The sequence below is a fragment of the Heterodontus francisci genome, chromosome 20, assembly GCF_036365525.1.
Source record: "Heterodontus francisci isolate sHetFra1 chromosome 20, sHetFra1.hap1, whole genome shotgun sequence".
In the NCBI taxonomy this organism is placed as follows: Eukaryota; Metazoa; Chordata; class Chondrichthyes; order Heterodontiformes; family Heterodontidae; genus Heterodontus; species Heterodontus francisci.
In genome coordinates, this window is record NC_090390.1 from 16,810,601 (window position 1) to 16,838,480 (window position 27,880).

General features: G+C 43.5%; 1 protein-coding gene across 1 annotated transcript in view; it reads left to right on the plus strand.

The window, feature by feature from the left end:
- The first annotated feature begins 1,114 nt into the window (after positions 1-1,114).
- LOC137380847 (polycystin-2-like protein 1) overlaps positions 1,115-27,880 on the plus strand; it is a 128,742-nt gene continuing 101,976 nt past the window's right edge. The window contains exons 1-2 of the mRNA XM_068053259.1: positions 1,115-1,253; positions 9,250-9,363. Coding sequence (XP_067909360.1) covers positions 1,115-1,253; positions 9,250-9,363 — 253 coding nt within the window. The remainder of the gene's footprint in view (positions 1,254-9,249; positions 9,364-27,880) is intronic.

Consider the following 27,880-nt stretch of genomic DNA (forward strand, 5'->3'; position numbering starts at 1 on the left):
AACTGTGCCATCAAGCCTCTATTGCCTCTACCTATCCCTTCTGCCGTGTGTGGTTCTTTGCCAAATTTCTGCTCATCTTGCCAGCAACTCCATGTTTGAACTTCTCCAATCTGCTTCCTGTCCCTGCAACAGCCCAAACCAAAGTCACAAATGACATTCTCTGTGAGTGTGTCTATTACCATCACCTTATCAATCTTTTTTGACATGTTCAATTCATGCAATGCGTCTTGCCATTGTCTAGCTCTGTGGGACTGCCCTTACCTGGTTCCACATTTTTCTAACCATTGATATTCAAAGCTTCTCAAGCAATGCCTTCTCTTCTTCCCCTAAACCATTGCCTTTGGAGTTCCCTACAATCTATCCTTGGCCTTGGCTCTTCCACATTGATATTCTGCCCCTTGGTGACATAATCTGTACACATGGGCCGGAATTATGTGTGGTCCCTAAGGCAGGGTCAGAGGTGGCCAAAAATGGAGTACCATGATGGATGGCGGGATTGTGAGGGGGGGGGGGAAGACGGGCAGTGGTTTGGAGGGCCCATCGCTTGCCCGCTGCCAACCGATCTTCCCGGGGGCAGGATAGGCCAATGACACCAGAGGCCAATTGGGGCCCTTAAGTGCCCTATTAATGGTCAATTAAGGGCCTCTTCCCGCTGCCACTGGGATCTTACCAGCAGCAGGGTGCCTCCACCGTGGGGAGGATGCCTTGCAACAAGAGGTGCCCTCCCTGTGGGCTTGGGGGGTCCCTCCTTTGTGAGCAATTTGTGGTCCATGGAGGACCGCCACCAGGAACCACTTTATGCCCCGGGACCTCCCTCCCACTGAATTGCATACCCACCTCCTCAACCCCCATTGCTGGGACCATCTGAACTGGCCCCGGCAGCCCTGCCTCACCTGCCTCTGGTCCAGGTTTCCAGCACTGGGCCTGGGTCGGAGGCTGCTGCAGTACAGCAGTGGCTACCGCTCCTGGTAGCGCAGTCGATACAGCTGAGCTGCCAGACCTCTGATTGGCTGGCAGCACTTGGAGGCGGGATCCCCCGTCTTTAAAGGGACAGTGATCCCGGCTCGTGAAACTTTGATTTAAAAAGACCGGAGGATCTCTCCAGGAGTGGGGCATGGGAGGGACAGAAGTGGGATTCCCCCCAACATTTCCACCCAGCATCGGGAGCCCCGCCTCCAGCACAAAATCTGGCCCATGGGATGTTTCAACATGTACAATTAAGGCACCCAGTTCAACCCTTCCACTGCCTCTGAGCAGTAAGACTGTCTGTCCTCCATCTAATCTTAAATAAACTGAAATTTTGTTCAACTAAACTTAAGGAAAACTGACAATTTAGTCCCCACCAAAAACCCTGTAACCTCGCTGCCTATTCCATTCCCCTCCCTGCTCACTATCTCAGGCTGAACTGGACTGTTTCCAACCTTAGCATCTTATCTGGCACTGAGCTGAGCTTTCAACCCATATTCCCTTCCTATAAAAAAAGCAAAATACTGCGGATGCTGGAAATCTGAAACAAAAACAAGAAATGCTGGATTCACTCAGCAGGTCTGGCAGCATCTGTGGAAAGAGAAGCAGAGTTAACGTTTCGGGTCAGTGACCCTTCTTCGGAACTGACAAATATTAGAAAAGTCACAGATTATAAACAAGTGAGGTGGGGGTTGGGCAAGAGATAACAAAGGAGAAGGTGCAGATTGGACCAGGCCACATAGCTGACCAAAAGGTCACGGAGCAAAGGCAAACAATATGTTAATGGTGTGTTGAAAGACAAAGCATCAGTACAGATTAGGTGTGAATATACTGAATATTGAACATCAGCAAGTGCAAACCTGAAGAAAAACAACCTGAAAAAAACAGTGGGTAAGCAAACTGAACAAACTAAGATGAAATGAAATAAATGCAAAAAAAGATTGTAAAAAATGTAAAAAGGAATGCAAAAAAAAAAGGAAGAAAAAATAACTAAAAATGACTAAAAATGAAAGTGAAGTGGGGGGCTGTCATGCTCTGAAATTATTGAACTCAATGTTCAGTCCGGCAGGCTGTAGTGTGCCTAATCGGTAGATGAGATGCTGTTCCTCGAGCTTGCGTTGATGTTCACTGGAACACTGCAGCAATCCCAGGACAGAGATGTGAGCATGAGAGCAGGGGGGAGTGTTGAAATGGCAAGCAACCGGAAGCTCAGGGTCCTGCTTGCGGACTGAGCGGAGATGTTCCGCAAAGCGGTCACCCAGTCTGCGCTTGGTCTCCCCAATGTAGAGGAGACCACACTGTGAGCAGCGAATACAGTATACTACATTGAAAGAAGTACAAGTAAATCGCTGCTTCACCTGAAAGGAGTGTTTGGGGCCTGGGATAGTGAGGAGAGAGGAGGTAAATGGGCAGGTATTACACCTCCTGCGATTGCAAGGGAAGGTGCCCTGGGACGGGGGCGAGGTGGTGGGGGTAATGGAGGAGTGGACCAGGGTGTCGCGGAGGGAACGATCCCTTCGGAATGCTGACAGGGGAAGGGAGGGGAAGATGCGACTGGTAGTGGCATCACGCTGGAGGTGGCGAAAATGGCGGAGGATGATCCTTTGGATATGGAGGCTGGTGGGATGAAAAGTGAGGACGAGGGGAACCCTGTCACGGTTCTGGGAGGGAGGGGAAGGGGTGAGGGTAGAGGTGCGGGGAATGGGTCGGACACGGTTGAGGGCCCTGTCAACCACAGTGGGGGGAAATCCTCGGTTGAGGAAAAAGGAGGTCATATCAGAAGCACCGTCATGGAAGGTAGCATCATCAGAGCAGATGCGTCGGAGACGGAGAAACTGGGAGAATGGAATGGAGTCCTTACAGGAGGTAGGGTGTGAAGAAGTGTAGTCGAGGTAGCTGTGGGAGTCAGTGGGCTTATAATGGATATTGGTAGACAACCTATCCCCAGAGATGGAGACAGAGAAGTCGAGGAAGGGAAGGGAAGTGTCAGAGATGGACCATGTAAAGGTGAGAGAAGGGTGGAAATTGGAAGCAAAGTTGATAAAGTTTTCTAGTTCGGGGCGGGAGCAGGAAACGGCACCGATACAGTCATCAATGTACCGGAAAAAGAGTTGGGGGAGGGGGCCTGAGTAGGACTGGAACAAAGAATGCTCGACATATCCCACAAAAAGACAGGCATAACTAGGACCCATGCGGGTACCCATAGCGACACCTTTTACTTGAAGGAAATGCATGGAGTTGAAGGAGAAGTTGTTCAATATGAGAACAAGTTCAGCCAGGCGGAGGAGGGTGTTGGTGGATGGGGACTGGTTGGGCCTCTGTTCCAGGAAGAAGCGGAGAGCCCTCAAACCATCCTGGTGGGGGATGGAGGTGTAGAGCGATTGGACGTCCATAGTGAAGAGGAGGCGGTTGGGACCAGGAAACTGGAAATTGTCAAAATGACATATTCCCTTCCTACCTGCTGTTTCTGATACTCTCATTCCTTCTCAGTCCCCAATTTGAACTGTTTTGTAAAATGGCCAAGCCACATCAGGAGATATTCGGACAAGTAGGCAAAATTTTGATTAAAGGAATAGGTTTTAAGGAGTATCTTAAAACAAGACAAAGCGAGAGAGGCAGAGATGTTTACCAGAGCACGAGAGCTTAGGGCCTAGATAACTAAAGACATAGCCGTCAATAGTGGAAGGATGAAAATTGGAGGATCACTAAAAATCACAAGAGGCCAGAATTGGAGGAGTGCAGAGATTTGCAGCATTGCCGGGCTGGAGGAGGTTCCAGAGATAGGGAGGCTCAAGATAATGGGACTATCTGAAAACAAGGGTGAGAATTTTATAATTGAGGCATTCCAGGCCAGGAGCCAATATAGGTCAGCGAGCACAGGGGTTATTGGTGAGGAGCACTTGGTGCGAGTTGAGATATGGCAGCATGAAGGATGCAAGGTGGGCTAGAAAAGCATTGAAATAGTTCAGTCTAGAGGTAACAAAGGCTTGGATGATAGTTTCAGCAGCAGATGAGCCAGAGATGGGCAATGTTACTGAGGTGCAAATGCACAGTCTTGGTGATGGAGAGGATAAGAGGTCAGAAACTCAACTTCCAATCATGTAGGATGTCAATATAAAATGGTCTGGTTCAGCCTCAGACAGTTGCCAGGAAGAGGGAATGGAGTCAGTTGCTAGGGAATGGAATTTGTGGCGGGGACTGAAGACAATAACAACATAAACACTAACATAAAACAACAAACATTTAATTTGACAAAATTTCACCTTTGATTATTTTAAGATAGTAAAATGATGATAAGGGATAAACATCATTCACTTCAATGCATTCTAAATGACAATTCAGCACATTGTGAGAAAATGTGGTAAAAGAAGCAAACAGTTTCTCTAATCCTAAATTAAACTATTTTTTGCTAAACTCAGGCTAGTGCATCTCCTGTTCCTAACCAGTAACCTAGCAATTATCATTTCGGAACAATTAAGTCTTAAAGACTCACAAATTTCGGTTTTAAAATATCACCTATTTTTGCAGACTCATTCTCAAAAAGTAAGCACAGCTCCGTGGGTTAGATTTTCTGAGGGCATTTACTGTAATGCTTGCAGTAATCTGTTTTAAAATAATAAGCGAGTTACTTTTTCCTCGTGATATAGATGATTTTCCTAATGTTTCCCAATTCTGATTCGTGGTAATCTCAGACGGATTGTTCGGTTTATCTATTCATTTAAGGATTATGAATATTTAAATAATATCTCCCTTCTCTTTCCAAAGTAACCATTGCTTTCTCATCACTTCACTCAGTCCCCAAGTTACCGTATACAATACAACGTGTTTCTCTTTTTCGGAACTATAATCATTACCTAAATAAAAGGGCGCAAATCCTACTACAATTCACAATCAGCTTTCCTCTTCATCTAACATAATTTAACCATAAAACTTAAAGTTTTCGACTGTGCCTATCTTTCATCTTAAGGCAGAAATACAATTAAAATAAGCAATCACTAGTACTCACTTTAGTTATTTTATATGGTTTGTTTAAAGTCTGCGGTACTATCAGATAGTTCGATTCTTTCAGTAAGTATTTAGATAAACAGAACATCTTTCATTTTCTCAGCAGGTGTGGCAACATCTGTGGAGAGAGAAGCAGAGTTAACGCTTCAGGTCAGTGACCCTTCATCAGAACATCAGGTCAGTGACCTGAAACATTAACTCTGCTTCTCTCTCCACAGATGCTGCCAGACCTGCCGAGTATTTCCAGCATTTCTTGTTTTTATTTCAGATTCCCAGCATCTGCAGTATTTTGCTTTAATCTTTCATTTTCTCTCGGTCTGACAGAGGTACAATACATGTCAAAATTTATAAACACGACATTGCCTTAGAGCGAAGTGTAGGCTGATGTAACTTCGAAGTTAAAGCTCACCTGGCTTCAGAATTTATGGGTCTCTGCATGGGATATAACACCAGGGTTCTGCCAATATGATGGGCCTTCTGAATTCTTTAAACAAACAAAGCATTGAACCTTTACTGATCCGGAGCTTTCTCATTAGCACCTGAATGCTTTTCCAGCCAAGCAGTGTAAATCAGAGAACGATGCTGGAAATCCAATCTAAAACAAAAAAAAGTGCTGGAAATTCCCAGCAGGTCTGGCAGCATCTGTGGAGAGGGGGGAAACGTTTTTCGCCCCCCCAGATACTGCCAAACCTGCTGAGGATTTCCAACATTTTCTGTTTTTATCCGTTGCCAACTGCAAATGAATCCTGTTGCTATCCGCCAGCCGATTAGCATAAAGTAACCTCCGCCTTGGGGAATAATTCTTTAACTGAGGTCTTCTTGTCGCCTGTTCCCATGGCTCTCCCAGTTCCCAGGTTTGCCACTGGGGACTCTAATTCTCCCAGGACGCGGGTCCTCCCTTTGCCTGGCGTCATCTAGAACACAAGCTGGCAAAGGGGGCGTTAATAAAATTCTAGTGGTGTGTGACCCAGGCAGTGCCTACCAGCTGCCAGCCCTTTACGCTGAGACTGTGCAGATTGCTCACCACAGTTACCCACTGCTGTGTCCAAAGAAGAGCCGTGCTTTTGTGAAAGACTGGTCTCATCAAAATGAGCTCAGCTCGGGATAACAGCTTGAAGTTACCAATCCAAGAGGTGCATGAAATGGAAAGTTTATCTAATAAGAAAGCCTGGGATAACGCAGCGTACGAAGGCTCGCCTCCCAGTTCTCCTTTCAAAGTACAAACTATCTACAATCCCAGCTCCTTCCCAACCAATCCCTATGGATGTGAGGAGCCCCCGCTGTATCGGGACAAGAGCAAACCTTCATCGGGATGCTGCACGACCTTCGTTAAAGGAATTCGCAGTAAGTTGAAGGATTCGGCCCTTAAAGAATTGGGGGGATTTCTTTAACAAAATCAGTACATTTCGTTTTTCTAAATAATTAGATATTGATGATGCTAATTTTATGAATGTTGCTTCTAATTTCCGATCATTTTCAATTTAAGTTTGAGCCGTATCCTGAAAATACTAGAATATGTTTATACATGCTTAATTTTTTTCTTGTATTTTCCTTAAAAACTTGGGATAAATATAGGTTCTACAGTACTGCTGGGATCAAATACAATAGTTCCAAGAATCACGGGGTTTTGTCAAGAACATTCTCAAAGAATATGGCAAAGTTTGGATGAGGTTTTTATAAGGTGGAAACCAGAAGGGGAAAGAAGTGTAGCTGGGGAAAGCTTTTCCTGGGAATCTCTCAGCAGGAACCGTGCCATCCGCAGTCAGGGAACCTACAATAGCACCAACATGTTTCCAACCTATGTGACACCGCAAAGAAACGGTCACTCTTCTGACATTGTAACTTCACAGTCAGGTCTGACTAAAATGACCATATCATTTGAGTTCTAGCTCCTTCCGCCAATTTCACTTGACAGTACATGGAGTGTAACTTTAGTGAACTTCATCAAACCATTTTAGAAAGTGAACTGTTGGACCGCTCGGGTATTTTAGAAACAAAAGGGTACTTTTCATGTTTTGATTTGGGGTCTATATGCAACACCCACTAACGTTTTTTGTCCCTTAGTGTTTCTCAGCTCTACCCATATTCCACATCGTCAGAGCTAATATCCTTCCTCACTATTGCGTTACTTTCCGCTTTAACCAGCAAGGCAACTCCACTGTCTTTTGCTGAGGCATGGAATATAAGAGCAGGGAGGTTATGATGGAGCTGCATAAAACACTAGTTAGGCCACAGCTGGAGTACTGCGTACAGTTCTGGTCACCACACTATAAGAAGGATGTGATTGCCCTGGAGAGGGCGCAGAGGAGATTCACCAGGATGTTGCCTGGGCTGGAGCATTTCAGCTATGAAGAGAGAATGAAAAGGCTAGGGGTGTTTTCCTTAGAGCAGAGAAGGCTGAGGGAGGACCTGATTGAGGTATACAAAATTATGAGGGGCATTGATAGATTAGATAGCAAGAAACATTTTCCCTTAGCAGAGGGGTCAATAACCAGGGGGCATAGATTTAAGGTAAAGGGCAGGAGGTTTAGAGAGGATTTGAGGGGAAAAAAATCACTCAGAGGGTCGTTGGAATCTGGAACACATTGCCTGAAGAGGTGGTAGAGGCAGGAACCCTCACAACATTTAAGAAGTATTTAGATGAGCACTTGAAATGCCATAGCATACAAGGCTATGGGCAAGTGCTGGAAAATGGGTTTAGAATAGATAGGTGCTTAGTTAGGCCACACTTGGAATATTGCGTACAATTCTGGTCGCCACACTATCAGAAGGATGTGGAGGCTTTGGAGAGGGTACAGAGGAGGTTTACCAGGATGTTGCCTGGTCTGGAGGGCATTAGCTATGAGGAGAGGTTGGATAAACTAGGATTGTTTTCACTGGAACGACGCAGGTGGAGGGGCGACATGATAGAGGTTTACAAAGTTATGAGCGGCATGGACAGAGTGGATAGTCAGAAGCTTTTTCCCAGGGTGGAAGTTACTAGGGGACATAGGTTTAAGGTGCGAGGGGCAAAGTTTAGAGGGGATGTGCGAGGCAAGTTCTTTACACAGAGGGTGGTGAGTGCCTGGAACCTGCTGTCAGGGGAGGTGGTGGAAGCAGATACGATAGCGACGTTTAATAGGCATCTTGAAAAATACATGAATAGGATGGGAATAGAGGGATACGGTCCCCGGAAGTGCAGAAGGTTTTAGTTTAGACAGGCATCAAGACCAGTGTAGGCTTGGAGGGCCGAATGGCCTGTTCCTGTGCTGTACAGTTCTTTGTTCTTTGCTTGATGGCCTGCACAGACACGATGGGCTGAAGGGCCTGTTTCTGTGCTGTATAATGATAATGTGGCATCACCTTCCTAAACTCTCCAAATATTCAAAGGTAGACTTTTCATGGAGGTTCCCGCCATTTGCGTTGTTTCTCCAGAGTTTCCACCAAAGTTACGGTGAATGATCGGGAGCACCCCCGCGGAAATGACAGTAGTTCACACCTATCACTTGCGGCCATGCACACTTTTCCTTGTCTTCACGGCAGGAGTGTGATTTATAGCTCAGCGCAGCCCCAAGTATATCTGCGAAATGCCGATTCTGGCTAAACGTCTCAGACCAGTTAGTGCAGTGTAAATGCAGCCGTAATCGAAGTCATTTTGCTGTGCCAATCCAGAAACAGTCATGTGTTAGCACTGTCAATAACAGTGGAATTGTCAAAAGCAGTCAGATTGCCAGTGGCAGAATTATCATTGATGCTGTGGTTGTCAATGCGGGTAAGATTGTAAGTAGCACTAGGACTATTTGGGAGGATCCCTAGTGGCTGAGTAGTAAATGTAATCACTTATATTACTATAACCAAACACATTTCAATAATATTTCGGGACAGAAGGAAGAATGTTTTATGTGCTTTAAATGTTTAAAGTATCTTTGGATTTATAAAATAATTTCAGCACTCACGCACCAAGTATTGTGTTGTCCTTAAACGGTAGCCGTAACAGTAATTCTCTCAGCCGTATTCCTTTTGATTGTGGGCTTACGGAGTGGCTGAATTTATCCTAAAACCTATTTTAAAATAATAATGGCACTTTAGAGGATCAGCTGTAGTAGAAAGGTATCATAAAAATGAATCTAAAATATCTATTGAGGGACAAATTGCTGTAGATAGCAATAGAAATCTTTTGATCTGGTTTTTAAAAGGCAGACATCTCCGAGGATTACTGTCTAAAATTGTGGTATTTGTTACTGTTGGACTTTTTAAATCTTACAATGACTATGCCTTTATTTCTTGCCATGTCTGCAGGTTTATGGGGCACAAAACTGACCGAGAACCTGGCCAACAACCCAGAGCTACACATCAGGAGGACTTTGCGTGAACTATTAGTTTACATAGTTTTTCTAGTGGACATTTGTTTGTGTAAGTAACCAGCTTTTAGCTATATGGCAACCACATTCCATTCACTAGTTCCTTTACTGATTTTTTTTGTCATCAAATGTATTTTTGATTTAAAAGTTTTTATTTTTTCAAGAGAAAAACATTTTTTTTATCCCAGATGCAGTGTTGACCAATTGTCCATTTACCTTAAAGCAACTCTACCAATGGTAACACATGCATAGTTTACAGATAATTTTCAGTATTATTCCCAATGCCATTTCTAGAACAAAAGCAGTGATAGATTGTTAGCTTATATAGTTTTTTGATATTTCATTGGTATTTTTATGCCAATCAATAGAGAGCAGCTTTCTGCACATCAGTCCCACATAATATATTTGAGAAAATGTGGAAACTGCTAATAACATATTTTAACATTCAAAATCATAGTTTTTTTTACCAAACTGATTTGCTGCATTTGCATTAAATACAATCCATTAGTTTGGATATATATTTCCAAAATAATTTTTAACTTGCCAGATCTGTGAGGTACAAAATTCTCAAGACAGCAAAATAAATGCTAAAATCATCCAAAATATTTCTTGAAACTGATAAGTTTACTGACACCCTGTCAGTGAATTTTGTCAGTGCAATTGTGTTTGTATCTGCGATCAATTTCATATTAAAATAAGTTAATTGTTCATTATATTATAATCTATAAACAACTTGGATGGATTGTTTGGCTTGGAGCTGAACTACAAAACTCATATCCTCTCCATCACCAAGATCACTTACCTCCACATTCACAGTGTTGTCTGCTTCCAGATTTCCCATACCCCTGTACCACTGAAGTCTTTCCCCACATTTTCCGTTCTTCCAATCCCTTCCTCATCACTATTTTAAGTTCCACATTACAGAAATATCAACAGATCCAAAACTCTGCCACCCACATCCTGTCCCACCCAAATTCCTATTCATCCTTCAACCCTGTGCTCACTGACCTTCCCTGGCTTCCTACCCCCAACACATTGAACTGAAAGTCCTATTCCTCATTTACGAGTCCCTTCATTCTACCCAGTTGCTGCAAACCCTGTAGTTCTATAACCTATCCCATGCTCTTTAGTCAACATCAACTTGTATTCATACAGCACCTTTGGCATAACAAAATGTCAGGAGGATTATAAAGCAAAATTTGACAATGAATCACATAAGGAGATATTGAGGCAGATGACCAAAAGCTTAGTCAAAGAGGTAGGTCTTAAAGAGTGTCTTAAATAAGGAAAGAGAAGTAGGCAGGTGAAGAGGTTTAGGGAGGGAATACCAGAGCTTAGGGCCTTGGCAGCTGCAGGCACAGCCACAAATGGTGGGGCGATTAAAATCGGGGATGCTCAAGAGACAGAATTAGAGGAGCACAGATATCTTGCAGGGTTGTGGGACTGGAGGAAATTACAGAGGTAGGAAGGGGTAAGGCCATGGAGGGATTTAAAAACTAGGATGAGAATTTGAAAATCAAGACATTGCTTAACTGGGAGCCAATGAAGGTCAGCGAGCACAGGCGTGATGCGTGAACCCGACCTGTTGTGAGTTATTGCATGGGCAGTTTACAGAGGGTAGAACATGGGAGTCCAACCAGGAATGCTTGAGGTAGTCAAGACTAAAGATAAAAAAATGACAAATGTAAACTGCTATTCAAGAAAGGAGGGAGAGGGAAAACAGAGAACTATAGGCCAGTTAGCCTGACATCAGTCATCGGGAAAATGCTAGAATTTATTATTAGAATGTGGTAAGAGGACACTTAGAAAATCATAGTATGATTAGGCAGAGTCAATATAGATAAATGAAAGGGAAAACGTGTTTGACAAGTCTGTTAAGAGTTTTTGGAGATTGTAACTAGTAGGATAGATAAGGGGGGACCAATGGATGTAGTGTATTTGGACTTTCAAAAAGCATTTGATAAGGTGCCACACAATACGTTATTACACAAGATTAGGGCTCATGGCACCTGGATTGCAGATTGATTAATGGACAAAAAACAGAGAGTAGGAATAAACGGCTCATTTTCGGGTTGGCAGACTGTATCTAGCTAGGTACTACAGGAATCATCTGTTTACAACCTATATCAGTGACTTATGTGAGGGGACATAATAACATAAGAAATAAGAGCAGGAGTAGGCCATACAGCCCCTTGAGCCTGCTCGGCCATTCAATAAGATTATAGCTGATCTGATCTTGGCCTCCACTCCACTTTCCTTCCTGTTCCTCATAACCCTTGACTCCACAATAGTTCAAAAATCTGTCTATCTCAGCCTTGAACATATTCAAAAATTCAACCTCTACAGCTCGCCGGGGTAAAGAATTCCAAAGATTAATGACCCTCTGAGAGAAGAAATTCCTCCTCATTTCCATCTTAAATGGGCTGCCCCTTATTCTGAAACTATGCTTTCCCACAAGGGGAAACATCCTCTCAGTATCTACCCTGGCAAGCCACCTCAGAATCTTCTATATTTCAATAAGATCACCTCTCATTCTTCTAAACTACAATGAGTATAGGCTCAACCTACTCATAGGAACAGGAGTAGGCCATTCAGCCCATTGAGCCTGCTCCACCAGTCAATTCAATCATGGCTGATCATCTACCTCAACACCACTATTCTGCACTATCTCTGTATCCCTTGATGTCATTAGTATCCAGAAAGCTATTGATTTCTGACTTGAACATGCTCAATGATTGAGCTTCCACAGCACTGTTGGGTCGAGAATTCCAAAGATTCACCTCCCTCTGAGTGAAGAAATTCCTCCTCATCTCAGTCTTAAATGGCCTACCTCTTATTTTGAGACTATGTCCTCTGGTTCTAGACTCACCAGCCAGGGGAAACATCCTATCTACATCTACCCTGTCATGCCCTGTAAAAATTTTGTAAGTTTCAATGAGATCACCTCTCATTTTTGGAAACTCTAGAGAATATAACCTTTCCTGATTAGATAACCCTTCATGACAGGAATCAACCTAGTGAACTGAATGTAATATATCCAAGGTTTCTGATGATACAAAATTAGGTGGGAAAATAAGCTCTGAGGAGGATGCAAAAAGGCTGCAAAAAGATTTCGACAGGTTAAATGAGTGGGCAAGAATGTGGCATTTGGAATACAATGTGGAGAAATGTAAAGCTATCCACTGTGGTGGAAAAATAGAAAAGCAGAATATTTGTTAAATAGAGACTGGGAAATGTTGCTATTCAGAGGGCCTGGGTGTCCTTGTACACGAATCACATAAAGTTAACATGCAGATACAGCAAGCAATTACGAAGGCAAGTGGTATGTTAACCTTTATTACAAAGGGACTGGTGTATTAGAGTAACAAAGTCTTACTACAATTATATAAGGCCTTGGTGAGACCACACCTGGAATAAAGTATGCAGGTTTGGCCTCCTTACCTAAGGAAGGACATACTTGCCTTTAAGTAAGTGCAATAATGATTCAATAGACTGATTCCTAGGATGAGAGGATTATCCTATGAGGAGAGATTGAGTAGACTAGGCCTATATTCCCTTGAATTTAGAAGAATGAGAAGTGATCTAATTGAAACATATAAAATCCTTAATGGGCTTGGCAGAGTAGATGCTGGGAGGATATTTCCTCTGGCTGGGGAGTCTAGAACATGGGGTTACAGTCTTTTAGCATAAGGGATCAGCCATTCAGGACTGAGATGAGGAGAAATCTCATCACTGAAAGGGTTGTGAATCTTTGGCATTCTCGACATCAGGGCTGTGGATGCTCAGTCATTGAGTGAATTCTAGACAGAGATTGCTAGATTTTTGGATACTAAGGCAATAAAGGGCTATGGGGAGAGTGCAGGAAGTTGGAGCTGAGATGGAAGATCAGCCATGATCTTACTGCATGGTGGAGAAGATTCAAAGGGCCTTATGTTTTCTTATTTCTCATTTCTTATGTTATTATGTAACAAAGGCATGGGTGAAGTTTTCAGCAGCACATTTAAAGAGGTGGAAATAGGTGTTATTAGTGATGGCGTGGATATGTGGTTGGAAGCTCATCTTGGGGTCAAATATGGCACCAAGCTGACAAACAGTCTGGTTCAGCCTCAGACAGTTGCCAGGGAGAGGAATGGAGTCAGAGGCAAGGGAACGGAGTTCATTGTGGGGACTGATGACAATGGCTTCAGCGTTGCCCATATTTAATTGGACAAAACTTCTGCTTATTCAGCAGATGTTGAAGAAGCAGTCTGACAGTTTAGAGACAGTGGAGGGGACAAAAGAGGTGTTGGTGAGGTAGAGCTGGGGTGTCGTCAGTGTACATGTGGAAACTGTCACGGTGGTTTCAGATGACGTCACCAAAGGGCAGCATGCAGATGAGAAATAGGAGAGAGCCAAAGATAGATCCTTAGGAACACCATAGGTCATGGTGTGGGAGTGGGAAGAGAAGCCACTGCAGATGATTGTCTGGCTATGATTGGATAGATAAATATGGAACCAGGTGAGTGAAATCCCACCCAGCTGGTAGATCGTGGACAGGCATTGGACGAGGATGGTGTGATCAACTGTATCTAAGGCTATAGACAGGGTCAAAAAGATAAGGAGGGATAGTTTACCTTTGAAATAGTCACATAGGATGTCATTTGTGACTTGATAAGAGCTGTTTCAGTACTTTGGCGGGGTGGAACCTTAATTTGAGGGATTCAAACAAGGAGTTCCTGGAAATACGGCCCAGATTTAGGAGGAAATAACACATTTAAGGACTTTGGAGAGGAAAGGGTGGTTGGAGATGGGTGATAGTTTGCAAGGAAGAGTCAAGTGATTTTTTTGAGGAGAGAGGTGATAATGGCAGATTTGAAAGTGAGGGGGACAATATCTGAGGAAAGAGAACCATTAACAATATGAGCTAACATAGGGGCCAGGAAGGGAAGTTTGGTGGTCAGCATTTTAGTGGGAATACAGTCGAGGGAGAAGGAGGTGGGTCTTATGAACAAGATGAGCTAAAGAGGGCATGAGGGGTGTTTGGAGAGAAACTAGAGAAAGATGCAAGTTCAGGGCTAGAGCAAAGGGGGATCCTTACAGGAGGTTTGACCTGGTGGGCTAGGTGAAATGAGGGAAGTGGCAGAGGCAGCTGATCAGATGGGCTTACTGTTAATGACAAACAAGTTCATGAGCTCCTTGTACTTGTCGTTGGAGGTGAAGGTGGAGGAGGCAGGATCGAGAGATTTAAGAAGACACTTTGCAGTAGGGAAAATAAATAAGGGGTTATCCAGGATGACCCTAAAATAGTGAGCAGTTTTGGCAGATGAGAGCAGGACCCCAATAGTGCTTTATGTGGCCTATCCTGATCTGGCAATGAATGGCTAAACCTATATCCTGCCAAGTCTGTGTCCCTTGTCCCTTGGATCTAAGGATGAGGAAGTAGGAACCAGGGGAATGGCCAGGGTGAGAGAGAATAATGGTTTTAATGGGGACTAAGGGATCAAAGTTTGAGGTGAGGGTGTGGTTGAGCAGATCAGTAGCTGCAGAAATATTGTTGTGAATGGAGGGCAAAAGGCTGGATTTTGAAGTGCAGTTGAATGTGAATTGGGAGATATTTTTTTCCAGGGGCGGACACAGAAGGATTGGGGCGTGGAAGGCGGATGTGGGTGGAGAGCAAGACAAGGAAGTGATCAGAGATGACCTTATCTGTGATTGATACATGAGATGACAAAGTCACGGGGATAGCTGTAAATGTGGGTTGGGGAGTTTACATGGAGGGAGAGATTAAGGAAGGATAGGAGGGCAGTGATCTCAGAGGAGAGAAAGCATTCTGAATTGAGATGAAGGTTGAAATCACCAAGGATGAGAAATCACTGGATGCAGAGGCTGAAGGAGGAAAGCAGTGAAGATATCTCAATGAGAACATTTTTATGCTACTTGGGAGGGCAACAGAGAATGAGTATTTTAAAAGAGAGGTGAGAAGGGTGGAACAAGGTGAGATGCTCAAAGTAGGAGAAAATGTCAGGAGAGTAAAGAGACAGACCAAGGTGTGATTCGGGCAGGGATAGGCACCAACATGGGCCTATGAGAGAGCCACGAACATGGGGGCAATTAATTTGTATATAAAGTGTATAGACGACATAATGCCATCAAAACACAGTCCGATTTAAAATGCATTTCTCCCTATTTAGTGAGATACCTGGCATTGTTTTTGCTTGCACAAGTAGTCAATGTCTTCCTGTATACTTGATGTAGCGATGCTGAGAATCCGGATTGATGGCCATCTGTCAGGTGTGATCTTGATCTCTTTCTCTCCCTTCTCACTCACTCTCTCCCTCTCTTTGTCAATCCCTATCACCTCTTTGTGTCCATCTCTCGCTCCTCTCTCTCTCCCCCCTCTCTCTCTTTTTCTCTCCCTCCTCTCTGTCTCCCTCACTCCCTCTCCACCTCTTTCTCTCCCCACTCTCCCCCTCTCTCTCTCCCTCCTTTTGCTCCCCCTCTCTCCCCACCTCTCTCTCTCTCTCCCCGTCTCTCTCTCTCTCCCACCCCCTCTCTCTCTCCCCTCTCCCCCCTTCTCTCTCATTCTCTCTCTCTCCCTCTCCCCCCTTACCCCCCTCCCTCTCTCCCACCCTTTCATTCTCCCTTTCTCCCTCCCCCTCCCTCTCTCCCACCTCTTTCACTGTCCCCTACTCTCTCTTTCTTCCCCGCCCCTCTCTCTCCCCCCTCTCTTCTCCCTCGCTCTCTCTGTGACAGTTGCAAAATGCGTGAACTCTTCCAGAGCTGCTTTCTGATTGGTCAGTTTTTTTGAAAGGTGCACAGCTGTCAATTTCACATCTGACGGGTGTTTAGAGCAGAAACAACAGCTTCTGGACTCAGGACAATGTCGTGATTTTTGGCAAGATTTAAAAAAAAAAATTGGAACCGACCGAAAAACCAAACTTGTCCTGAGTTCGGAAGTTGCTGTTTCTGCTCTAAGCACCTACCAGCTGTGGAACTGGCGGCTGTGAGTTTTTTTAAAGTCGAACTGGTCTGGCAAAAGAAATTACCAGTCACGGACCTCAAAACCTTTACCACGGACACGTTACCGACCCCTGGATTTGGCGATGAGTTACACCGCCAACTTGACAGTCTGGGCAGGGCCAGTGGTGGAAGGTATAGCTAGGAAGGGAGGTTTCATTTAGGGGGAAGATGTCATCACCTCTCAGCCAGGTTTTCATCAAAGCCATGATGTAATCATCCACAATAAACCCATGGTTTGCAAAGGCCTTGTTCACAAGTGAACAGACATTCCGTCTTCCTCTCCACCTGTGGCCCTAGCAGTTCAACTCTCTGAAACACCCTCCATAAAGCCTCTTTCCTTGCTACTTCCCTCCTCACCTCAAAACCTCCTCAAAACCAATCTCTCCCCCCATGCTTTCTGTCACCTTTCCTGACTCTTTCATTGCCCAGTGCTTGTTTCCCCTCTATGTAGTGCCTTGCAATGTACTTGATATTAAAAATGTGATATAAATTCAAATGATTGTTGTTCTCACTGCATTGAGAAGGAGTTTGCTCCCCAGAACCGATATCCCTCAGCTTGATCAGCACAAAAACTCCAATATATAAAGAATGAAAGGGAATTTGTTTCATTGTTTTCACATTGTGGATGGTGCTGAGAAAGCCAAGATTTATTGCCTTAGGAAGGTGGTGGTACGTTTTCTTCTTGAATCGCTGCAATCCAAGTGGTGAAGGTACTCACTTGTATGCTTTTAGGTTGGGTATAGTAGGATTTTGACCGAGCGATCATGAAAGAATGGTGATGTACATCCAAATCAGGCTGGCGTGTGACTTACTAGAGAGCTTGAAGGTGATGGTATTCACATGCAACTGCTGCCTTTGTCTTTCTGAGAGGTGGACATCACAGATTTGGGAGGTGCTGCTGAAAAAACCTTGGCAGTTTGTTGCAGTGCATCTTTTTTTATTATTTAGTCATAGGATGTGGACATCACTGATAAAGCCAGTATTTATTGCCCATCCCTAATTGTTCTGAGAAGATGGTGGTGAGCTATTTTCTTGAATACAATTGAGTGGGTTGCCAGGCCATTTTAGAGGGCGGTTAAATGTCAACCACATTGCTGTGGGTCTGGAGTCATCTATAAGCCACACTCCCAGGGTGCTGTGGTCAAGAATAAGTGAGTGATTGGCAGCCAGAAGCATGCTCCCCCACTTTGCTCCTGCTCTCTGTGCTCCTTTTCTCCTCCTGCTCCTGCTCTTCCCCTGCTCCTGCTCTTGCAGGTTTCCTGCTTTCTCTGTGTTCCTGCTTTCTCCATCTCCTGCTCTCTCTGGGTTCCTGCTCAGTCTGGGCTTCTGTTTTCTCCATGCTCTGCTCTCCGCGTGTTTCAACTCTCAACTTAATGTGTTTTTCCCATTGCTCCTGCTCTGCCCTTGCTCCCCTAGTACTTTCACCATGTTCTCCCTGGGCTTGTGCTGTCTCCGAGCTCCTGCTCTCTCCACTCTCCTGCCAAGGATAGACAGACCCTACAGCGAGAACCAGGCACAGCCATCTCACTGATATCCATAAGTAAATAAACAAAAACAGAAAATGCTGGAAACACTTAGCAGATCAGGCAGCATCTGTGGAGAGAAAAGCAGAGTTAATGTTTCAGTTCGATGACCTTTATAAATCTACTGTCCTTCCATTACAATCTCTATAGCTTAGATTTTAACTTGGGCTGTCCGGTGTAAATCAAACAGTAGCCAAAATTGATTTACCACCTTGTCTACACCGGCGCACCAGCTGCCACCACCTTCAAAGGGCCCTTTGGGTGGCCAAAATGCTGTCTGTTTTGGGTGTTGGTCATTTTAGTGTGCAAATCAGGGTCCTATGATGTTTCTCCAGTGCATCCGTTTTCTGCCCACAGCCCACCAGGAGGAAGGGAGGAGCCTGGTGATTAGCCCTGCTGCCCAATAGCCAAAATCTAGCCTCATGTGTTTACAATGGGACTAGCAAATAGAAGTTAGGTGAAATCTTCCCCCAGCATGTCATCCAAATTTGTATGTGATGTGGTGGGTTGTTTACTACACTTATTTGAAATGCTTGACCTCTTCTGATTAGCTACATGCTTTAGTTAAATGCCTGAATTTTTGATAATCTAGCACAACAACTGTAGTCTTTGCAGTGTAAATGTTTTTGCAATAATCACTGATTATTAAATTGAATACACGGTTGTCCCTATCTCAGGGTGAATGGGTAAAACACCTATCCTTGTGCTTTCTTTAACCTGAAGTAAGCAGGGCCAGCAGTCCTGCATTACTTTAGGTGGGCCTTTTTCCTGTGTGATCTGAGATCTGAATATTGATTTGTGGCAGGGGAGGTAGTGAGAGGGGCGGTGGGGGCGGGGGGGGAGGTGGTGCGTTGTGGGAAATGCAGTAATCGGACCAGAACTGAATCCGATCATCAGGAAGCCTTTCTGATTTTTCTCTTTCTCCAGCCAAAGGATGCTTAGGTTAACAGTAACACCCTAAAATTGCCCAGGTTAAGATTAACTGTCGATGTACCTACGCCACATGGACTTCAACGGTTCAAGAAGGCAGCTCAGTATCATCTTCTCAAGTGCAATTAGGGTTGGGCAACAAATGCTGGCCTTGCCAGTGACGCCCACATCCCATGAAAGAATTAAAAAAATTAGGGCCAGGCAATAAATGCTGACAGATGCAGCAATGCCTGCATCCCATGAACAAAAATGAAAGCTCCATTACTGGCACACAGCCCCGCAAAATTTCGTCTATGTTTTAGGAAACAATTGCTCATTTTGACCGAGAGTTAATTGCAGAGAGAGCAATTAGTGGTGTTGGTTGAGGGAATAAATATTGCCCCAGACCTCTAAGAGAATACCCTGCTCTTCTTTCAAAGAGTGCCATGGGATCTTTTATGTTCAATAAAGAAGGTACACTGTTTAACATTTCATCCGAAACACATAAGCTCCAACAGTCCCTCGTTACTGTACTGAAGGGTTAGTCTGAATTATGCTCAGGTCCTGGAGTGGACTTTTAACCCATGATCTTATGACTTAGAGGCAGTGGTTCTATCATTAAATCAAAACTGACAACTAGCTCTGCCAAGGCTGTTAACATACCTACTAGCTGCTCTCCATCCTGTCTGAGCAGTCATGCAGGGGCAACTGTATTGGCTGTATATTGGGGAAAGCAGTAGTATCAGTGTATGTGTGCAAGATACCAGATGAATATACAATGTTGGAAATGGGAGTGACATGATGATGTGGTAGAGAAGCTTCACTAAGTTTGAGATTTAGCATGTACTGTTGGTACAGTTAATTAATGCTTTATGTAATGCTCTGATTATTGTCATGCTAGGTTGCATAGACTTTGAAAATAAAGCAGTTTTCTATTTTACAGTATTGTCATTCTTCATTTTAATGAACCCAAAAGTGTAAACAGACAGGGAGAAAAAATGTGAATTCAAGTCTAGCAGATTGTGATTTTAAAGCATTTTTCATCAAACATTTCATCACACCTATCAATTGCATTTATCACGGAAGCATTTTCAATTGATCTCAAGACTCATTTTGGACAAGATAGTTAGAAATTGAACTAAGCAACATCAGCTTGGATTTACTACCCTGAAGTGATTCTGGAACAGTTTACTGCTATAGTAGGAAATTATAAAATATTGTTATGACATTTTACTTTTATTCAGTGAGTACTTTTTAAATGTTGCTATGGAAATCATGTAACACTCCTTTACTATATATGATCTGTATAACAGAGGTAGATTCATGGCTTCACAATGGGTTTGTGTCGCAGTAACGTTTCAAAGCTTGGATCAATTAAGTTGCATCTCATAGACATATGCCTGTGAGTGGAGCTGGGCTTTGCCGAGTTTGAAACGTCCACAATAAGTCTATTTACATCTTCTAGACTGGAGCCACCAACATGAGGGAAACGTTAGGAGTGAGATTAATAATTAGGAAGAGTGGTAGAGAACATATATCCATTTAAACATATGAAGTAGATCAATACATTAAAACAGACTACATATATTTTAACCAATTTTGTAGAAGCATGCTGGTTGAATAGTCAAGTTCAATGTTCAGATATTAATCCACTGTTGTATTATGTCCAAAATGGTCAGTGACATCATTGATCTCTAGGTTTAGGGTACAGGTAACGGGGGTTTTCACAATGCATGCTCCTGGTGTGTCATTTCCCTCACTAGGAATGCATATCGAGAAATGGTGAGCACACTCCCACGAAATATGTCATAAAGACATCCACATCCTATGCGAATGGACTGAAGGCCTGGATACATCAAAAGATAACATAATAGTCATAATAAGATTTAGTCCAAGTAGAAATGCGATACGAAATTTTGGAAAATGTTTGAAGTCACCAGAAGAGTCAGCCTAAGACTTAATAAAAGCAAAAGAGAATTTCGAATCACGAAGCTGACAATTTGTTGGTGAAATCATGACTTGTGAAACATCAAAAGAAAGAAAGACTTGTCTTTACACAGAACCTTTCACAACCGCAGGACAACCCAAAGTTTACCAAGATGAAAATCTCAGTTGTTGAGCACATACCACACCCAAAGTACAAGCAGAGTTTCTCAGAACTCTTCAATTCATACCACATCTATGGGCACTTATATTGTCTCTCAGAAAAGTTAGAAAATGGCACTGAATGGAGCCGGAATCACAAACAGGAAAAAATATGGGATAATTCAGTTAATAACTATGTAAGGATCATTTCTGAGTTCTAGGATCACAAGATAATTGGAGATGCGAAAGATCATTTAGCCCATCTTAGCTCATCAATCCAGAATAACCTAAAAGTTCACCCATCACCTCCATTACTCTATCTGGACTCTATTCCATGTGTACAGTAGAACTTCCTGATATTAGCTTGTGAATGATTCAGTCAGTTTGTGTATGAACACACCATAAGGTTGAAATAAACCAACAGTCACTAATTAGAGTCAGAGTTAAACAGCACAGAAACAGGCCCTTCGGCCCATCGTGTCTGTGCGGGCCATCAAACACCTAACTATTCTAATCCCATTTTCCAGCACTTGGCCCATCGCCTTGCATGCTATGGCATTTCAAGTGTTCATCTAAATACTTCTTAAATGTTGTGAGGGTTCCTGCCTCTACCACCTCTTCAGGCAATGTGTTCCAGATTCCAACCACCCTCTGGGTGAAAACATTTTCCTCAAATCCCCTCTAAACCTTCTGCACCTTACCTTAAATCAATGCCCCCTGGTTATTGACACCTCCGCTAAGGGAAAATGTTTCTTCCTATCTAACCTATCAATGCCCCTCATAATTTTGTATACCTCAATGATATCTCCCCTCAGCCTTCTCTGCTCTAAGGAAAACAACCCTAGCCTATCCAGTCTCTCTTCATAGCTGAAATGCTTCAGCCCAGGCAACATCCTGGTGAATCTCCTCTGCACCTTCTCCAGGGCAATCACATCCTTCCTATAGTGTGGTGACCAGAACTGTACACAGTACTCCAGCGGTGGCCTAACTAACATTTTATACAGCTCCATCATAACCTCCTTGCTCTTATACTCGATGCCTCAGCTAATAAAGGCAAGTATCCCATATGCTTTCCTAACCACCTTATCTACCTGTACTGCTGCCTTCAGTGATCTATGGACAAGTACACCAAGGTCCCTCTGACCCTCTGTACTTCCTAGGGTCCTACCATGCATTGTATATTCCCTTGCCTTGCTGGTCCTCCCAAAATGCATCACCTCACACTTCTCAGGATTAAATTCCATTTGCCACAGCTCCGCCCATCTTACCAGCCCATCCATATCGTCCTGTAATCTAAGGATTTCCTCCTCACTATTTACAACAGCACCAATTTTCGTGTCATCATCCCCTAGATTCGGAGAAGGTTCCGTTAAATTGGAAAATAGTGAATGTAACTCCTTTATTCAAAAAGGGAGGGAGACAGAAAGCAGGAAACTACAGGTCAGTTAGCTTAACATCTGCCTGAGGGAAAATGTTAGAAGCTATTATTAAAGATGTTATAGCAGGGCATTTAGAAAAATTCAAGGTGATCAGGCAGAGTCAACATGGTTTTGTGAAAGGAAAATCATGTTTAACCAATTTATTGGAGTTCTTTGAGGGAGTTACATGTGCTGTGGGTAAAGGGGAACCGGTGGATGTATTGTACTTAGATTTCCAGAAGGTGATAAGGTGTCACATCAAAGGTTATTGCAGAAAATAAAAGCTCATGGTGTAGGGGGTAACATATTGGCATGGATAGAAGATTGGCTAACTAACAGGAAACACAGAGTAGGCATAAATGGGTCATTTTTCTGGTTGGCAAGATTTATGAGTGGTGTGCCGCAGGGATCAGTGCTGGGGTCTCAACTTTTTACAATTTATATAAATGACTTAGATGAAGAGACCGAAGGTATGGTTGCTAAATTTGCTGATGACACAAAGATAGGTAGGAAATTTACTTGTGAAGAGACCATAAGGCGGCTACAAAAGGATATGGATAGGTTAAGTGAGTGGGCAAAGTCCTGGCAAATGGAGTATAATGTGGAAAAATGCGAAAGTGTCCATTTTGGCAGGAAAAATAAAACAGAAGCATATTATCTAAATGGTGAGAGATTGCAGAGCTCTGAGATGCAGAGGGATCTGGGTGTCCTAGTGCATGAATCGCAAAAGGTTAGTATACAGGTATAGCACGTAATTAGGAAAGCTAATAGAATGTTATCGTTTATCACGAGGGGAATTGAATACAAAAGTAGGGAGGTTATGCTTCAGCTACACAGGGCATTGGTGAGACCACATCTGGAGTATTGTATACAGTACTGGTCTCCTTATTTAAGGAAGGATGCAAATGCGTTGGAGGCAGTACAGAGAAGGTTTGCTAAACTAATACCTGAAGTGGGCGGACTGTCTTATGAGGAAAGATTGGAAAGGCTACGTTTGTATCCATTGGAATTTAGAAGAGTAAGAGGCAACTTGATTGAAACATATAAGATCCTAAGGGGTCTTGACAGGGTGGATGTGGAAAAAATGTTTCCTCTTGTGGGTGAGTCTAAAACTAGGGGTCACTATTTAAAAATAAGGGGTCACCCATTTAGGACAGAGATGAGGGGAACTTTTTTCTCTGAGGGTTGTGCGTCTTTGGAATTCTCTTCCTCAAAAGGCAGTGGAAGCAGAGTCTATGAATATTTTTAAGGTCGAGGTAGATAGATTCTTGATAAGCAAGGAGGTGAAAGGTTATCGGAGGTAGGTGGAAATGTGGAGTAATCAGTTCAGCCATGAACTTATTGAATGGCAGAGCAGGCTCGAGGGGCTGAGTGGCCTACTCCTGCTCCTAATTCATATGTTCGTATGTCTATCATCAAGAGTGGCTCAGTAGCACCACTACTGACCGAGCTGGCCTAGTCCTAAAGGACATAGCTGCTAGACTGGGTCTGCAGCAGGTGGTGAGGGAACGAACAAGAGGGAAAAACATACTTGAGGTCATCCTCACCAGTCTGCCTGCCACAGATGCATCTATCCATGGAGGTATTGGTAGGAGTGACCACCGCACACTCTTGTGGAGACAAAGTCCCGTCTTCACATTGAGGATACCGTCCATCGTGTTGTGTGTCACTACCACTGTGCTAAATGGGATAGATTTTGAACAGATCTAGCAATGCAAAACTGAGGCACTGTGGGCCATCAGCAGCAGCAGCATTGTACTCAACCACAATCTGTAACCTCATGGCCCGGCATATCCCCCCACTCAAGCCGGGGGATCAAACCTGGTTCAATGAAGAGTGCAGGGGGGCATGCCAGGAGCAGCACCAGGCATATCTCAAAATGAGGTGTAAACCTGGTGAAGCTACACCCCAGGACTACTTGCATGCTAAACAGCGTAAGCAGCATGCGATAGGTAGAGCTGTGCGATCCCACAACCAACGGATCAGATCTAAGCTCTGCAGTCCTGCCACATCCTGTCATGAGTAGTGGTGGACAATTAAACAACTAACTGGAGGAGGTGGCTGCACAAATATCCCCATCCTCAATGATGGGGGAGCCCAGCACATCAGTGCAAAAGATAAGTCTGAAGCATTTGCAACATACGAAACAAGTACAGTTTTCAAAATGGTAGTGGGAAATGAAGGGTAAAAAGGGAAAGAGGTGGTGAAATTATGTAAGATAACTATAAAAAGGAAGTAGTACTTAAAATGGTGGAACTTAAAAGTAGAAAAGCCAACAGCACCCAATACTAAATGTCTCAAAATGCTGAGGGAAGTAAGAGAGGAAATCATAGATCCTAGAGTGCACTCAGACATCCTTGGATAGATATTTTCCAGAGGACTGAAAGAACATCAATGTAATCTGTCTGCTCAAAAAGATAAACCAGGTAACTGTAAAAAAGTCAATGTAACATCTGTAGGAGGATGCTTCCAGAAATTGTAATACACTATAAAGTTAATACTCACCTCGAAAGGCATAGTTTAATTAAGAACAACCAGCCTGGATTTGTAAAAGACAAACAGGCGGTAAACTTGTTTTTGGATGGTAGCACAATAAAAGTAATGCCAAATTATACACCATCTGAGATTCTTTTCCAATGTAAAACTAGCTGCTGAACCGTTATTGCCCATTTTGGACTGCTACCCAAGATCAATTTCACCTCTGCTGTGTCTGACAAATTGAAGTGTTCTTTGTGGAAATAATATGGCAATATTGATAAAGGAAATGCTATAGATGTATATATGGATTTTCAAAAGGCATTTGATAAGATACTGCATAGGATGCTTGTTGATAAAAATAAAGCACAGAGTATTAATGAAAATATTGCAACATGGATAGGAGGTTGGCTAAAGGACATAACATAGAGTATTAGTTAATGGATTTTTTTCAGACTGAGGTGATGTAAACTGGGGTGTCATCCAGGGATCAGTATTGGGGCTATTGCTCTTTTTTGTAAACAATTGATTTGGATTTGAGGCTAGGCAGCACAATTACAAAATTTGCAGACAACACAAAAATAGGGAGCATTGCTAATTGTGAATAGGCTACAAGCAACTAAAGGAAAATGTAGATAGGTTATTAGATAAGAGAAAGCTTAGACATCTCCTGTGACTTTCAATAGAACCACCAGCATCAAGACCCCACCATTAACATCTTGGGGTCACCACTGACCAGATGCTTAACTGTTACAGTCATATCAACATTGTAGCTACAATAGCAAATCAGAGGCTGGGCACTCTGTTTTGAGTGGCTCCCCTCCTGACTCCTTTCCACTATCTCCAAGGCTCAAATCAGGGGCTGATGGAATTATCACCACTCACCTGAATGGGTAAAGCTATACCAACGCCCAAGAAGCTCAGCAATATCCAGGAAAGAACAGTTTGCTTGATCAATGCATCTTAATATCCACCTCCTCCATCATCAATGTACTGTGGGTGCAGTATCTATGGTTTCCAGGATGCAGTGCAGCATCTGACCAAGGTTACTTCACTTCTTTGACCTCTACTACTGAGAAGGATAAGAGCACCAATGATGAGATACTATTAGCCCCAAGTTCCACTCAGTGTCACATAATAACAGCTTGCATTTCTTTAGTGCCTTTAATGTCGGAAAATGTTCTGTGGTGCTTCATTTGAGTGTAATCAGACAAAAATTGACACCGATCCAAAGAAGGAGATATTAGGATGGGTGACTAAAAGTTTGGTCAAAGACGTAGGTTACAAAAGTATCCTAAAGGAAGAGATAGAGAGGCAGAGAATTTTAGGGAGGAAATTCCAGAGCTTATGACCTAGACGGCTGAAGGCACAGCCACCATTGGTGGGGTGAAGGGATTGGGGGATGCATAAGATTTGGAGGAATGCAGAGTTCTCGGACAGTTGCAGGGCAGGATGAAGTTACACAGATAGGCAGGGGAAGATCGTGGAAAGATTTAAACACAAGGATTAGAATTTTAAAATTGTGTTAGTGGACATGGAGCCAATGCAGGTCAGACTAAGCACAACTTGGTGCTGATTAGGATAGATCCGCAGAGCTTTCGATGAGCTCAAGTTTATGGAACCTGGTAGATGGGAGGATGGCCAGGAGAGTCTGGAGGGAACAAAACAGGGTTGAGGGTTTTAGCAGAAAATAAGCTGAGGCAGAGGTGGAGACGATGATGTTATGGAGCTTGAAGTCAATGGTCTTTGTGATGGAGGGGATATAAGTTTGAAAGCTCAACTCAGGGTCAAACAAGATGCTGAGGTTGCAAATAGTCTGTTTCAGCCTGAGACAATGGGCAGAGAGGGGCTGGAATTGGACGGGAGGGAATAGAGTTTGTGGTGGGGATCAAAGTGTGGTATTTCCAGTGATTAATTGGAGGAAATTGAAGCTCATCCAGGACTAGATGTCAGGCAAACCATCGAACAATTTAGAGACAGTGGAGGGGGTCAAAAGAGGTGGTGGCGAGGTAGAGCTGGGCATCATTAGCATACATATGTAACCAGATGTCATGTCTTCAGATGATGTCACTGAGGTCCAGCATGTAAATGAAAAATAAGAGAAGGCTAAGGATAAATCTTTGAGAGACTCCAGAGATAATGGAAGTAGGAAGACAAGCCATTGCAGGGGATTCTCTGGCTACAACAGGACAGATAAGAATTGAACCAGGTGAGTGCAGTCCCACCCAGCTGGACAATGGCGGATAAGCATTGGAAGGGGATGGTATTGCCAACCATGTCAAAGGCTACAGACAGGTCAAGGAGGATAAGAAGGGATGGTGCAACATAGGCATGCAAACAACGCATGTAATTTGTGACTTTGATTGGGGCTGCATCGGATTTGTGGCAGGAGGGAAAATCTGATTGGACGGGGCCAAACAGAGAGTTGCAGGCAAGATAGGCATGGATTTGGGAAGTGGCAACACATTTAAGGACTTGTAGAGGAAATGAGTGTTTGAGATGGGGTATTAGAGCAGAGGAATCAAAGGGTGGGTTTTTTGAGTAGGGGTAATGATGGCAGATTTGAAAGAGAGGGGGACAATACATGACCATAGAAACCATTTACAAAATCAGCTAGCATGGGGTCAGGAAGGGAAGCTGCAAGGTCAGCACTTTAATCAGAATAGGGTCAAGATAACAGAAGGTAGATCCCATGGACAAGAGGTGTTCAGAGAGGGGAGATAGGAGAGAAACTAGAGAAAGATGCGAGTTCAGCACTAGGGCAGTTGGGAGACTTGGGGAAAGCTTGGTTTCGTGGGCTAAGCAATGGAAGAACATAGCAGAAGCTGCTGATAGATGATCTCAATCTTAGTATCAGGGTAGTGGAGAAAAGAAACCTGATGTTATCTCTACAAGGCTATTATGTAGTTCCAACAATTATAGAAACTCTTGCACATCTACTGCAGTTTAAGTGTGACATAGGTGAAGCTTGGGGATCAATTACATGTCTCCTTAGCTTAGCAAGATTCAAGAAAAAGAGGAGAAAATATTTATAAACAAAGGAGTCTCACCCTAAAAACAACAATTAGTTGACCTGCATGGATAAGGTTGTATTATATAGATTCAGGATTTTTTTTAAAAATGCCCTTATACTCTGCTTTTGTCAGCTAGTAAGAGGCGT